Here is a 14187-nt window from a genome sequence, read left to right on the forward strand (position 1 = left end):
AAATTGAGATTTTAAAAGCTTTTTTTTTAACAAAAAGGAGTTAACCTTCTTTTGTAAACCTATGTTAACTTTCCCAAGTAGCTGTATTTCCTCAGTGTGAGGCTGAGACTGATTTATAACCCACAGTAGACGTGCTACTAGTCAGAAGTCAGAAACTCTTGCCAGTCATGTCGTGCTATCTTGGTTATCTTGATTAAAACTCGATTAATAAGTCAGTTGTTTCTGCAGCATCCAGACCATTTGTATGGCTCCTCACAGAGAACAGCTTTGTTAATTTTTAAAACCGTCCAGAGCCTCCTCTTTGACTCATGGTAAGACATTTCCAAGGGTGCGGCTCATGGCCCCGAGTTGCTAAGATGGCAACTTGTACCAAACAATATGTCAGACTTGCCAGGGCTTCATTTATCAATGGAGGAGACTTAACTCACCACCAGCAGCACCTCTTGAATTGCTTACAAACTCAGTCCCAGCCACAAACCCATGGTCATGGATGCAACTGAAAATTCTTGTCTTAGTTTCATCATTTCTAATGTCCTTTACAAAAGCAACCTAATAAAGACACATGTCATTTTTCTGTTTGACAGGGAGAACCTGGCGATCTGGGGATAAAGGGAACCATTGGCCTTCGGGGTCCTCGAGGCTTGCCGGTTTGCATTTTATTCCTACTTTTGATCTGGCTGTTGGACTCTTTTTAGCTCAATAGGTATCTCTTGATGTGAGAAGAAGGGCCCTTCACTTTCTCTCACTATGAGTCTCTAAAGTCTTTAGAGTGGTTCTCTAAAGAGTGTGATGAAGATAATAGCCCAATGTAGCTATAGAACTTTCTAGAAATTGAGATTTCATCTTCGTCTTGGCCAGCTTTTCCAAAGTGACAACTTCCCAGGTACCAAGCATCCTGGGCAAGGGTGCTCTTAAAGCCAAATGACAAAAGGGACAAAGCCTGTGGTTGACATCCTCCAACCTGCTTCCACTCTTTCGTCTCATCCAAACCCCTTCATGGGAAACCCAGTCCACCCTTCCACCCATGCTAGGGGCTTCTCACTAAGGCCTGTGCAAGGATCCAGCAGCAGCCAATACCCAGACACTTAGGAGATCTTTCTTTTATCCAGCAAACTGAAATGCTTCAGATATAAGGTATATCTCTATATAAATACAAATGTTACCCAGGAGAGATAACACTTCTACCTTCTTTTATTAAGATTATTATACACCTGAAATTTTCTCATTTCATTCTCAGGACACGATGAGCAGGTGTAATTATTATTTTTCCTCTATGATTAGACAAGTGAGACTAAGTGACTGCCTGATCTGCATTTGCTGTTGAGAGTTCCGTTTAGTGCCACTGTGTCAGTGGTCTGTCCCCAAGGGCGAATCCTGCTGCTTAATTTTTCCTAAGCAAAACAAAAAACTGGCTGTCTAATTCCCTTGTGAAGAAGCCTGTCACCATCTGCAGCTGGGGATGTTTGTAAATAACTGCTTCTTCTTACAGGGTGATGATGGCAACCCAGGCTATGGGAGTGTTGGAAGTAAGGGAGCAAAGGTAAGACGCACTGACTGAAAGTGGTCACTTTCAATTTTGTTGTTGCTGTTTTTTGCCACATTTAAGAGAAAAAAAGGAGTAAATAAGGTAGTCTTAGATCTTTGGAGACAGATTTTGATCATTTATTTGATGATATCTTGCCGGGGTCCAGCCCCGGTGGATCCAGGGAATTCGAAGGTGGGGACTTTGGAAAAATACATATTTAATTACAGATATAGAGAGAGATTAGAAACGGATAGTGTACTAGGAGATTTAGTGGAGAAAAGAGGCTGAAGTCAGCCAGAGAAACGGGAGCAAGAAAGAAGCGACATGGTGGAATCAGTCTTTCCGGAAACTGATCCGATTTCTTTATTTTGGGGTTTGCTTATATACCTTTTGTTACACATAGGGATGAATACAGAGTCACGCGGGGGTCTTAGGGATATTACATCATCTTCTGGCCATGAGTGAGACCTGCTGACATTCTATGATCCTTTCTTTCTGATAACCAGAAACCTTATTTCCTCCAAGGGTGTGTTTTCTTAAACCAGGCACCACCCTCCAGATAATGTTGCATTCCTATAGGGTGAGGGTGTAGTGAGTTACAATCAAGAAAGGAATTTATTTAACCCAAGGTTAACAGGATTAATCTTAAGGGTTAATACCTATCTCTCCTATATGCTTAAAGGTTAATACTTATTTCTCCTATATGTTAGTTATATTCATTATATGGGCAGGGAATATGGAGATTTAGCAGCAAACATCAGCCCAACAAATGAAAATCCTTTCATCAATGCTCCCCTTAAGATCTATTTAGTCTTAAGATAGCGATAAAGTTACATTTTTACATAACAAAGACACAGTGATCTATTACAAAAGAGAAAATTCATTAACTCAAAAAGTCTAGTATTGCTAACCTTAAAAACCACTATATTTCCTTTTCTATATTCCAAATACATTGAATATATTCCCAGGTGCCTAAGGATATGGAGGCCTGGCGGCAATCATTGACTCAAGAAGAAGAAAAAGCCCTATGCTAATTAAGACTCTCAAAATACTCCAAAACTTTCTGTGCTGTTTATGGTTGAGGGGTAGTAAACAATCCTGTGGCAGGAGTATGGATAATCCTGTCACACAAGCTAGTCTGTCAGCAGAGGTTTGACCTGAGACATCCTTGTCCCACCCAGGGTAGGGAATTAGCAGCAATTATTGGCACAACAAATGAAAAACCCCTCACCAATATAATTCCTAACCAACCCACTGTATTAATAATTTCTAACTCCCCAGAAGAATTTGCCTTTTGTAAGTCTAAAACATCTCGTGCCTCTCAGACTGGGAGGCTGTAAACAATCACATGTGGCCGGATGAACTAGATAACATTCTTGTCACGCCCAGGAATTTTTATTGCCTTGGAGCTGCACGTTTACTCCTTCTCCAAGAGAAATGGTTATGGGGGAGAGCCCCCCGTAAAGTCAGAGGTGTAGGCGAGAGCATAAAACAGACTCTGGTTTTGGGGTAGATGCTCGGGAACAGGGGGTTTCCTGAGGCTTGATCACGCCTTTGCGTATGCCAAGCCTCCTTCCTCATGACCTTTGCCATGGGCGGAGTTCCTCACGCTGGCCCCCAACAATATCTTATGGAGAATAGGGTAGGAAAAACCTGATAGTTTAAGGGGCATGCAACAATTGAAACTCTAAATTAATTTTCAGTTCTTTGCAGAGATGCACATTCAGGGGCTGACTGGTTCCAGCCTGAACACATCTAATCTAGAGCTGTAGACATATTCCAAAATATGTCCTCTGAATATGTTTAACCATTTGTGAGAAGTTCTATAGGGCCTTTCCAAATGCAATGGGCCAAGCAGTAATTTTAAGATTAAACCTCATAACTTTATATCAGAATTATAACTTAACATTGATACTGAATACTTAAGTGCTAGAAGTAAGACAGATAACTTTACCAAAAGCAGTGATTGCTATATATCAACAATAACCACTTAGAAATCATAGTAACATCCATAAAAACATAATATAGTTAAGAATATCCTTTCTACAAAAATATTCAAGACCCATAACAGGCTCCTCCGCCCATGGGATTTTCCAGGCAAGAGTACTGGAGTGGGTTGCCATTGCCTTCTCCATAACAAAAATTACTGGGATATAAAGTTTCAATAATTGGAGACATACCAAATACTTGTTGAAAAGTCTAAAATATTATAAGGATCCATGAAATTTCAAGTGAAATCCCAATGAGAATGATGTAAGAGGCTGTCTAGAAGGATAAACAAACCCCCAAAAGCTAAAATTTCTTTTTAAAAAACCCTAATGAATGAAGGATTTCCAGTGAAACTTTCATTGAAAGTAGCCTTAGTATTTGGTAAAAGTGGAACTATTAAGTAGTTAATCTTGCCTGGAGAATCCCAGGGGTGGGGGAGCCTGGGGGGCTGCCGTCTCTGGGGTCGCACAGAGTCGGACACGACTGAAGCGACGCAGCAGCAGCAGCAGCAGCCCTGGAATACTAATAGTGCTAGTTGCTCAGTTGTGACTAAGCTCAGTTGCAACCCCATGAACTGTGACCCTCCAGTCTCCTCTGTCCATGAGAATTCTCCAGGCAAGAATACTGGAGTGAGTAGCCATTCCCTCCTCTAGGGGATCTTCCTGGCCCAGGGATCGAACCCGAGTCTCCTGCACTGCAGGCAGATTCTTCACCATCTGAGCCACCAGGGAAGCCACTGAAATATTAGCCACTCTTTAAAATGAATGTGAATGTTTTTATACACAATAGATAGAACTTAGGTGACAGTGTCAAGTAAAAATCAAAAGGTAGTAAGAAAAAAAAAAAAACACATGTATCCTAACTGTGCTAAAATGCATTTTTAAAAGATTAAATAAAATATGGCAAAATTTTTATAGTAATGGTTCTGGGAAGTGAAATTTGGGTGAATTTTCTTCTTTCTGTCTTTTTATTATTTTAAATATATTTGAGGAGATATTACTTTTAATGATCAGAAAACAAACATTATCTTAAATAAAATATTTTTTTCATCAAGTTAAGATTATCATACGTTTACAACTGTAGCCTGTGGCCAAAGTAAGGCAAACAGAGTACCAGAAAACAAACAATTAAATTTAGTCTGCAGGCGTCCCCGATTTTTCCCTCAAAGTTGAAATACAGTTTAAGAAACACATGGTCAGATCACCAGCTCTCCTGCTGAATGTTTACATTTGAAGGAGAGCTAAGGTGTGCGTTTTACCCATTGACCTTAGGTTGTCGTGATGCTTTGGTGAGACCAGTCAATAGTTTAATTTAGAGACTGGAGTTAGTGTTTCAGGCCATGCAGTACAGTTTATTTTGGCCCTTTGTTGGTTCAGAGGCATTTAAAATAAATAAGGCAGCAGGCAAAATTAAATTCAATCTAAACCTACACCAGTGATATGTGCATATATTAATTTTCTCAATTATAGGGGCAAGAAGGATTCCCTGGAGAAATCGGACCTAAGGTACTGTGTACTTCATGCTAACTAGAGATCAGAGATGCTCCTGGGTTTGTGAAATGAGTTCTAGGACAAAAGAAGAAAAATTAACTATAAATGAATAAAAAGAAAGCTTTACGGAGCTAGGGGAAAAGAAAGAAGCAGGCTTTTAAAAATAATCTTTTATTTCTAGCTTTTTAATTCATGAGGAAGAAATCATCCATATTTTTCTCCTCATGTGTCCTCCTCCCCCTCTACCATATGTATTTTCTTGTTTGCTCAAAGGGAAATAAAATGTGAGAAAAATCAAAATTACCTGATCTCACTTGCCTCAGTTCTCCTAATGTGTTTGTAAGTCACCTCCGACTGGAAACACTGACTGAGCTCAGTAAATGCCAGCTCCTGTGATAGGATCAGGGGACAAAGTAAAAAGCACAGTCCGTATCTCCAAGGAGGCTGTGTTCCATCTGGAGAGACAGAGAAATAAAATAGGGGGTGTGCTGAGAATCAGAAAATGGGGTTATCAGGGCAAAGACGCTTCACAGAAGGCTATGAAAGACGAAAATATATATGAAAAATGTCTTCATGTTGGAACCAGTATAAAAACACACTGAGATATACTAGCCGTTTTGTTTTATTTTTCTGAACTTATTTAGGGTGAGATCGGGGACCCTGGTGGCCCAGGACAAGCTGGACCCAAGGGCGCTAGAGGCAAGACGGTGAGTTTCGTCGGTCGTAAAAGCCTTATAACCTCAACTACCATGGGAAGTCCTTTCTCAGGCTCTTACAGTCGTCTAAGTTGTCACTTGGTCCCAAAAGCTTGTAAAACATGTAGTTTTGTTAAGGCAAACTTCGGGCAGGAAAATGGATATTTTGCTCCTTCTTTGCCAGCAATAAGGCAATGAACTATTGGCTCTTAGTGACCAGGTTCATCTCATCTGACTGAAAAGGTACCATTCTTAACACTGGAAATAAGCTGTGCATTTTTTTTTTCTTAAGGAATCCTTGTGGTCCAAAACAGTGTTTGCACCACCAAATGTGACCCATTTAACCCTAGTCCCTCAGCAGACCTCATGTAACGTACTCCCCACCAGCGTCTTGTCTCCCTTGTTAAGGTGTCGTCTAACTACTTTAAGGAGGTGATCCTCTCCCAACTTAGCTCAGGAAAGTGCCTCTTGAGCTCTCTGAGAAAGTTTTCATTTATCCTGTAAGACGGTGCCTAAAGGTTTGGACCACTCAGAATAACCACCCATCTCCCGTACCCTCAGAAGCATCTGCAACTCGAGCTTGCCTCGGGTTCTCGTAGGCTAACAGTGGCTTTTGCCTTTGCTGACTCTTATTTACCATACGTTGCAAAAGTGAGATGGTCGCTTTATAAAAGACACAATCTTATGACAGTCATCTCCTGAGACTTTATCTCTTTTCATCAGAACAACTCCAATCAGGTAAATAGATCTTGATACCATGTCAATTTCTGGATAAGAAAAACAAAAAGTCTGATGAAAAAAAAAGCTGTTACTTGAGGCAGCTTTTCAGTTTTGTCACCATAGTTTGACCCTGATCTGTTTTCTCCTACAAAGTATAGCAAAACCTGTATGCGAAGAGACTATTCATGAGGGCTTTAGGGGTAGGAAGTAAAGAAACTTCTTTCCCTCCATCCTGCTTTTCCCAAGAGGCCTGTTTCCTGGCTGTAATTCTCTTCTTTATATATGTTTTTGGTTGACTGTCCCTTAACATTTTTGCTCTCGAAAGGAAAAAAAAAAAAGACTGATAAAAGAAAGATAATTAGAAAAGACCTTCAAATTAATCTAGATGTCATCTGCATTGAAATACATCTGGATCTTTTCCCTCGACGTGTTAATGAGGTAGTTTAGCCTTGAACACTGGAGGCACGCAAACACGGCCAGCAGTTTCTTGGGTTCTCTTAGCGCCCAGTGACATATTCATCACTTTAAAAAAAAGCTAAAAAAAAAAAAAGCTGATGAGGAATATATAATCTTTTTCTCTTGGCCTTTGGTTACTTCATTTTTTTTTCCCACGTTAGACAATTTATCACTATCTTCAACTTGTTTATTTCACCTGCCAAGCTGCCTTTTTCTACAACTTGTATTTTTGAGTTTGAAGTTTAGACACTGAAAAACTTCCAAGTTTTCGTTGGAGGGTTTTGGTAATAAAGCTCTGAGTATCTGTTTAGTTCTCTTGGAATGATTACATTCCTAGTTTAAGTTTTCTAAATCTTTACCTTTTTTCACCCCAACTGAAGCATTTGTTTTTTTGAATCTGCCATAATTTTTAACCTGCCTTGTTTGGGGTATAAAGTATAAAGGTATGTTTGTATTTATACTTTTTATCAACTTTACACGTGCACACCCTTCAAGGCAGAGTTCCTCAGCCACAACACCACTGACGTTTTCGGCTGGATAATCGTTGTGGGGGTTTTTCCTCGCATTGCAGGATGTTTAGCAGGGCCCCTGGCCTCTACCCGCGAGAGTCAGCATCACCCACCCCCGCCCCCCAATCATGACAGCCAAAAATATCTCCAGATATTGTCAAATGTCCCCACAGGAGTCAGGGTTGAGAGACACAGACTTCCCCCCAGTTAAGGACCGCTGGTTTAGAGAGTCAACTAATTTCACAAGGTGTAGTATGAAAAATTGGCAACTTGTCTGCCATGTAGCTCCTATTTCTCTAAAAGCTGTCTTGTTGCTCTATTTTCTGGGAGATTTCTTTGACTTTATCTTACAACGCTTCTCTCACAGTTTAAATTTCAAGCACTCTTTTTTTTTTTTTTTTTGCTGCCTGAATATTGTTTTTTAAACTATCTATTTCTGTTTCATGGTTGAAACATCCCATCTCTCTGAGGATATGAATTAGTACTTTTGAAGTCTCGTTTGCCCAACATAGCCTGTTTCCGGCAGTGTTATTTTCTGCCCTACTCTCTGTGGCTCACGTGTCTCTCTATTGAAGAGCTGAGGATGCAGAATCTACCTGGAAGCCCCAAGGAAATGATTGGAGCTTGTCAACTACAAGTTTCCCTGAAGAGTGAGTTGCTACTTATCAAACATTTGAGATCAGCATCTTGGGGTCTTTCTTCTCTGTCTAGTCAGATTCCCCTGAAAAGATTCTTTCAGTCTTCCACCTAAGGGTGAAGGTCTGGCTGGCAGCTTTCTGGGAGCCCCAGCTTTCTTGGGGTCTCACATCTACTCCACAGCTTCACTTGATTGCCTTGTTTTCTGGACCGTACCGCCAACCTTCAACCCTGCCGGCGTTTCCTGGGGTGCAGCCATCTCAGTTTCACCTTTGTCATCAAGGGGAAAGAAGGGACATTCGACTCAACTGTTGAGAATGGGGAGGAAACTCGGGGATTCCCCAACCAAGCTGCCTTATTTGCCCTCTCTCCTTCACCCCCACTTCTAGAGGTACTTTCTGAGAATGCATCATAAAACACTCAGCCCCTTAGCTTTCCCTGCTGCTGGCCTAGGCTTCAGCTTTTTCAGCTCTAAGTCATTTAATGCTTTTCAGTTTGAAGGCTATTGTCTCATTTCTCATTCCCCCCATGTCTGTTATTTTTTGTCTTTAAAAAAAAAGTCTGTTTAGTATTGTTTTGGTAAAACACTGGAGGGAACAAAAGTAAACACTTATGTCCAATATACCTTTTTTACCCCTGGAGGTTAATCTGTATCTTCTAAATAAAATAGTAAGGTTGCATTTTGTTTTGCTTTTTCACTCAACCCAGCATGCTGTGCATATCATTGGAAGACACAAAGGCCATTTAGTAATTATTTGCTATTTCATAGGCAATGGTTTTACAGACTAAGTTGATTTTAAACAACCTGTTTTTCACTCCCATAAAGCTTGTACATCTCATGACATTATGAATGAACAAAGAAATACTGTCCTAATTTTAAAACTACATTCTAGCTTTCTTTATGATAAATTATATTGTTGAATGCACACACATAAGGTCAGTAGTCAACAACTGTTGTTTTTATTTGCTGCTGCTATTCCCCATTTTACTACAAATATTTCCAGCCAGGTGTTCTATGCTATCTGGTGGTTCTTTCAAGGGTTTTTATATTTAAATTTTTGCTTTTCTGAGTTTTCTTGTTATTGTTGTTTTCACATGTTTGTTAGTTTAGTCACCTACTAAATTCAGATAAATTGAGATAAAAATTCATTTAGATGAAAGTTTCTCCCTTGACCCAGCAATTCTAGTTCTAGCGATCTTTCTTAAGGAAATAATCAGAATTGCACATATGACTTTATAGTGGCATGCTTATTGCAACAACAGCAAACTTAAATGCCAACAATAAGATATTCATTTAATAGAATACTATGGCAGCCATGATGGAGAAGGCAATGACAACCCACTCCAGTGTTCTTGCCTGGAGAATCCCAGGGACAGAGGAGCCTGGTGGGCTGCCGCCCATGGAGTCGCACAGTCAGACATGACTGAAGCGACTTAGCAGCAGCAGCAGCATGGCAGCCATGAAAGGCAATTTTTGTGAAAGAATATTTAGTTATATGAAAATGTCCAGAAATACATGTTTAGTTTAAAAGGTAGCAATAAAAATATATAAATATATTAAGATGGGATGTAAAATACCAGATATGAACTCTAATGTAAACTATGAACTTTGGGCAATTATGATGTCAATGTAGGCTCATCAGTTGTAACAAATGTACCACTTCAGTGGAGGATGCTAGTATTGGGGGCATCTAGGAGTGTGAAGGATCAGGATATATAGAGCAAATGTCTGTAACTTCTTAATTTGTTTTCTGAACCTAAAATTGCTTTTAAAAAATACTCTTCAGAATTAAAAATAAATACCATGATTTTAATCTAAATATATATATATAAAGATATATATAGATTAACACCAAGAGGATAAATAAGTAAAAGACTAGAATAAGAAATAACAAAATGTCAGCGAGTATTATCTGGGGGAGAAGAGGTTGCTGAGGATGTTTTTCCTTCTGTGTGCTTTTTGGGAATCTGTTTTCTAAAGTGAAAGTGTATTGCTTTTGAAATGTTAAACCCCCACATAGCACACAAACATATATGTATAATTTTAAGATAAATAAATTCTGTTTTAAGGTATCTGCTGGGCTTCCCGGAGAACCAGGATCCCCTGGGGAGCTGGGACCTCCTGGACGCAAGGTAAATCAAAAACCCATCAATCACATCAACTCCTTTTCCAGATAAAAAGTCCGTGCCCGAAGTTTTCATTATCCAAATGTGTAGGCTTTCTGTGTTTGCAGCTTGGCAATGATTTCCACCACTTTTTCACCTTCAACGTCCTCAGGGAGAGGAAGAAAAAAAATGCAGATTAAATAGCAGTTGCCATTTCTCGGGTGGTGGGGGGAACCGAGGAAGGAAGCAAAAAGAGATTTCTTATTTCATCTAGAATGAGGTTTCTTAATGATCGGTGAATTTTATTTATCTGACCAATCCTTGCCTTTTTTCTCACAGTCAGTGATCAGTGAATGAAAGAAAGGGAGAGGAAATTAACAAATAGTGAATAAGTTACCAACAGTGCATTCACATGGAACTTATTTTCTTGAGGAGTTTGGGTGGGGCGCCGTCACATTTTTCCCTGTCTCTTTGAGCTCAGCCAGACTCTTCCTGTTCCAACTTGAGACTGAACAGATGAAATACAAAATAATTCCACTTTGTTCTTTCTATCCCCTGCCCAGATAGACAGATAGGTACATATATATGTATATATATATGACCATATACATATATGACCATATACATATATATGGCCATATACATATGTATATACATATATATATATATTCATATTTGGAAGACAGTGCAGATTACCGTCCCAGGCCTTTGGCCTGTCTAGTCCCTTTGTCATCCAGCCGATGATGGGCACAGATTCAGGCTCTGCTCAGCGGCTGCCCAGTGGCCAAGGCAAAACGTTTGGGGAACTCGATACCTCTGCGTTAAGGCACCAGCACGGGATGGCTCAGCCTTACCTAGTTCTAGCCCCAGGATCTGATTCAAAGCTCTGGGGCCACTGCCTCATTGCCAGCTCCGTCTTCATCTTCTGGACGACCCTTATCGTCCAGAGATACAGCAGGACAGTGGCCCCTGGAGGTTCACTTCGTACAGTTTCCTCCCCTTAGAATGTTATCGTGAATCTGGTGATGAGTATCCTACGGGGAGTTTTTTCCTCCCTCTTAGTGAGAATAAAAAGGTTAAGAAGCTATCTTTTTCTTAGAGTAATGTTGATGCATTTTCTGGCTCCTGCGATGTGCTTCCAAAACCCTGAAACCACACTCTTTCTGTTTCCCCAGGGTGTGAAAGGGGCCAAGGGATTGGCTTCATTCTCTGTACGTATCTGCTGACTCCAACAGAGCCCGAGCATCCCGTGACATTTACTTATTTCTCAACTTGCAGGACCTGGAGTCTGTTGGTTAATTCATTCTGTTTTATTTTTTGAACTGCAGACATGTGAGCTCATCCAGTACGTGCGGGACCATAGTCGTAAGTACCGCACTTAGGATGATCACCTCGGGTGTCAGCATTCGTAGAGGAAAAGCAGCAAATTCTGCACTCAAAATTGAGACTGGTTACCAGACAGTTTCTTAAAATTAGCGATGTCACGGTGTGTATTTGGAGGCGGCATAGACTGATGTCTATTAACTTCCTCGCCGGCTGCCAGCATGGCTGCTGAAACACGTCCCAACACTAAGGAAAGATATACCTAGTGCTTTTAATCAGGGAAAAAATGAAGATATGAGGTCAGAACTCTCCTGATGGTGAAATCAACCAGTGAGGAGTCACATTAAACTTTTTAAAATTATTAACCCCTGACAACAGCTAAGTATCGAACTCAGCTGCTGTGAAAGAGCCAGCCGTGGCAAGGAGGTATCCTGGCAGGTGGGAACTCTGACGTTTGTTTATCATTCCCTGAGAAGGCATGCTTGACTACCTTGAATTAGACTCATTTGCTTCTAAAATTACCCAGTCTGCCTGTATTTTCTCTACTTTCAAAGTTTTAACAGCGAGAAATGGGTTTTGATTTGGCAAAGGCTCTTTTGAATTTGCTTTGAGACCCTTAGAGCAGTGTCTTCTATCAAAACACGTGTTAGCAGCATCAAAGGAATGCCATGGACAAGATGAGACTTGGTTGCTTAATGTTCACCTACGAATGCCTTCCTAGATAAACGTTAGGACTGAAAAATATGTCACAGTTCCCTCAAGGCATCTGGGAGGAGAAAACAGACAAATTAAGATCCCATTTCTGGAGAGAGTATGGGTCTCAAAGACAGACTTTCCAAAGCTTTGAATGCAGTGCTGATCTTAACTCTGCCTTGTGGCGGAATGGAGCCATCCATTCTCGGCATCACATCTGTGCATTTGATCACGAAGATTGCTTGCTTTGAGGCTGGACTAACAGAGTGGGCTTTCTGATGTTGGAGCCATGTGACCTATATTGACTCAAGGGTAGACCCAAGTGTGATGAGATCTGAGCTTTCAAAATGTGAGCGATTTAATACAGAATTATAAATCCAAAACGAGGTACAAAACTGCGTCAGAAGTATCATTTAGAACAAGAAGGGAAATCACAGCCAATGACTTCTGCCTGTTATAAAAGTATGTGATTATGTGAACACATGGCTGGGCCCTTCTCAAGGCCTTGCCAGGGGCCCCTTGGGTGAGAGGTTGGCAACAGCGCTGCCCAGAACTTTCTGCAATGATGGGAAGTGTCCACTGCACTGTCCAACATGCAGCCACTAGCCACAGGGGAATTTGAGCCTTGATGAATGGTTAGTGCAAGTGAAAAGCTAACTAATTTTCTCATTTAATTTAAAGTAATTCAAATGTCGATAGTCACGTGAGACTAGTGGCTTTCTTATTGAACAGTGTGGCCCTAAAGTTTAAGCTTCATTTGTGTGTGTTAGTCACTCAGTCGCATCCGACTCTTTTTTGACCTCCACGGACTGTAGCCCCCCAGGCTCCTCTGTCCATGGGATTCTCCAGGCAAGAACACTGGAGTGGGTAGCCATTCCCTTCTCAAGGGATCTTCCCGACCCAGGGATCGAACCTGGGTCTCCTGCCTTGCAGGCGGATTCTTTACCAACTGACCCACTAGGGAAACACACATCAGAGAGTAATTTGGCAACACCTATTGAAGTTGAAGATGTATGATACTCTGTGTCCCAGAAATTCTGTTTTCAACGCAAATCCCTAGAGAAATCTTCATTTACTCATGAGTAAATCTATCGAGGGTGTTTACATATACACACACGTATATAAATATGTATATATGTGTACCTATATGTAATCAATAGCTACAGATACCTACATGGGGAAATTTAGAGTGAAAAGGGGTTAAGACCTTTTAACTTTCCAAATTCGGTGCCTCTCTGCAATGTGCCGTCCCCTCCCAGGCAGAGAGCCTTTCTGTCTGACGGCTGGCTGCCTGCTGCTGACTTATGGCCCTCCCGAGCCTCCAGCCCTGTTTCTCTGTGGAAGGACCTGTGCTTTGACCAAGATGCTTGATCTGTCTGCATATCTTCAAACACTATTTGTGGCCTTGATTTGTTGAGTTGTCTACAAAAAGCTCATAAAGTAGAGTCTCGGTTGCCATGATTTCTTACACAATACAGAACGCTGTTCTCCTACCAAATAATAACCCAACTTCTTTTGTTCTTCTTCCCCAGCTGGCAGACAGGGTGAGTAATTTTATTTATAGCATATTATAATCAAGCTCCAAAATGTCGCACATCTGGAAAGATGAGTTAGAACATTGTGTTGCCTGCCAAATTATAAAAAGTTTATCTAAGCCCTCTTGGTAGTACAGCCGTAGCCCCGCCTCCAATAAATCACTCACGTTTAAGCTGAGTCTCACAACTGTTTGTCAACTAAGTGTTTGATCTTTTAATTATTAACATTTTAATGACTCCCAGCACCATTTACCTTACCAATAGACTTTTTGTAATAATATTTTCCCCTCCCTTTTCTCTATTTATGTCTGTAGTCTAGTTTTTAAGGATTAAGGGCAAAGGGCAAAAGTGCACGGAATAAAGCTAGGGATGATAAGATAGCGAGTAAGCTACATGTGTAGCTCAGATAGTGCTAAAACCTATGGAGATCATGGCTGATGTTAATTACCAAAGTGGCTTAATATCTTCCTGGGCCAGTTTTCAGGAATATTATAAAAACTGGATACATGA

At 40.6% G+C, this 14187-nt stretch overlaps 1 protein-coding gene across 1 annotated transcript in view; it reads left to right on the forward strand.

Moving 5' to 3' along the window:
• Positions 1 to 14187, forward strand: part of COL6A6 (collagen type VI alpha 6 chain) — a 119409-nt gene that overhangs the window by 75067 nt on the left and 30155 nt on the right. Inside the window, exons 24-31 of the mRNA XM_040263812.1 lie at positions 585 to 647; positions 1490 to 1540; positions 4984 to 5019; positions 5649 to 5711; positions 10091 to 10153; positions 11302 to 11337; positions 11455 to 11491; positions 13675 to 13686. Of these exons, the coding sequence (XP_040119746.1) occupies positions 585 to 647; positions 1490 to 1540; positions 4984 to 5019; positions 5649 to 5711; positions 10091 to 10153; positions 11302 to 11337; positions 11455 to 11491; positions 13675 to 13686 (361 nt within the window). The remainder of the gene's footprint in view (positions 1 to 584; positions 648 to 1489; positions 1541 to 4983; positions 5020 to 5648; positions 5712 to 10090; positions 10154 to 11301; positions 11338 to 11454; positions 11492 to 13674; positions 13687 to 14187) is intronic.

Source organism: Oryx dammah, unplaced genomic scaffold, assembly GCF_014754425.2.
Source record: "Oryx dammah isolate SB20612 unplaced genomic scaffold, SCBI_Odam_1.1 HiC_scaffold_2, whole genome shotgun sequence".
In the NCBI taxonomy this organism is placed as follows: domain Eukaryota; kingdom Metazoa; phylum Chordata; class Mammalia; order Artiodactyla; family Bovidae; genus Oryx; species Oryx dammah.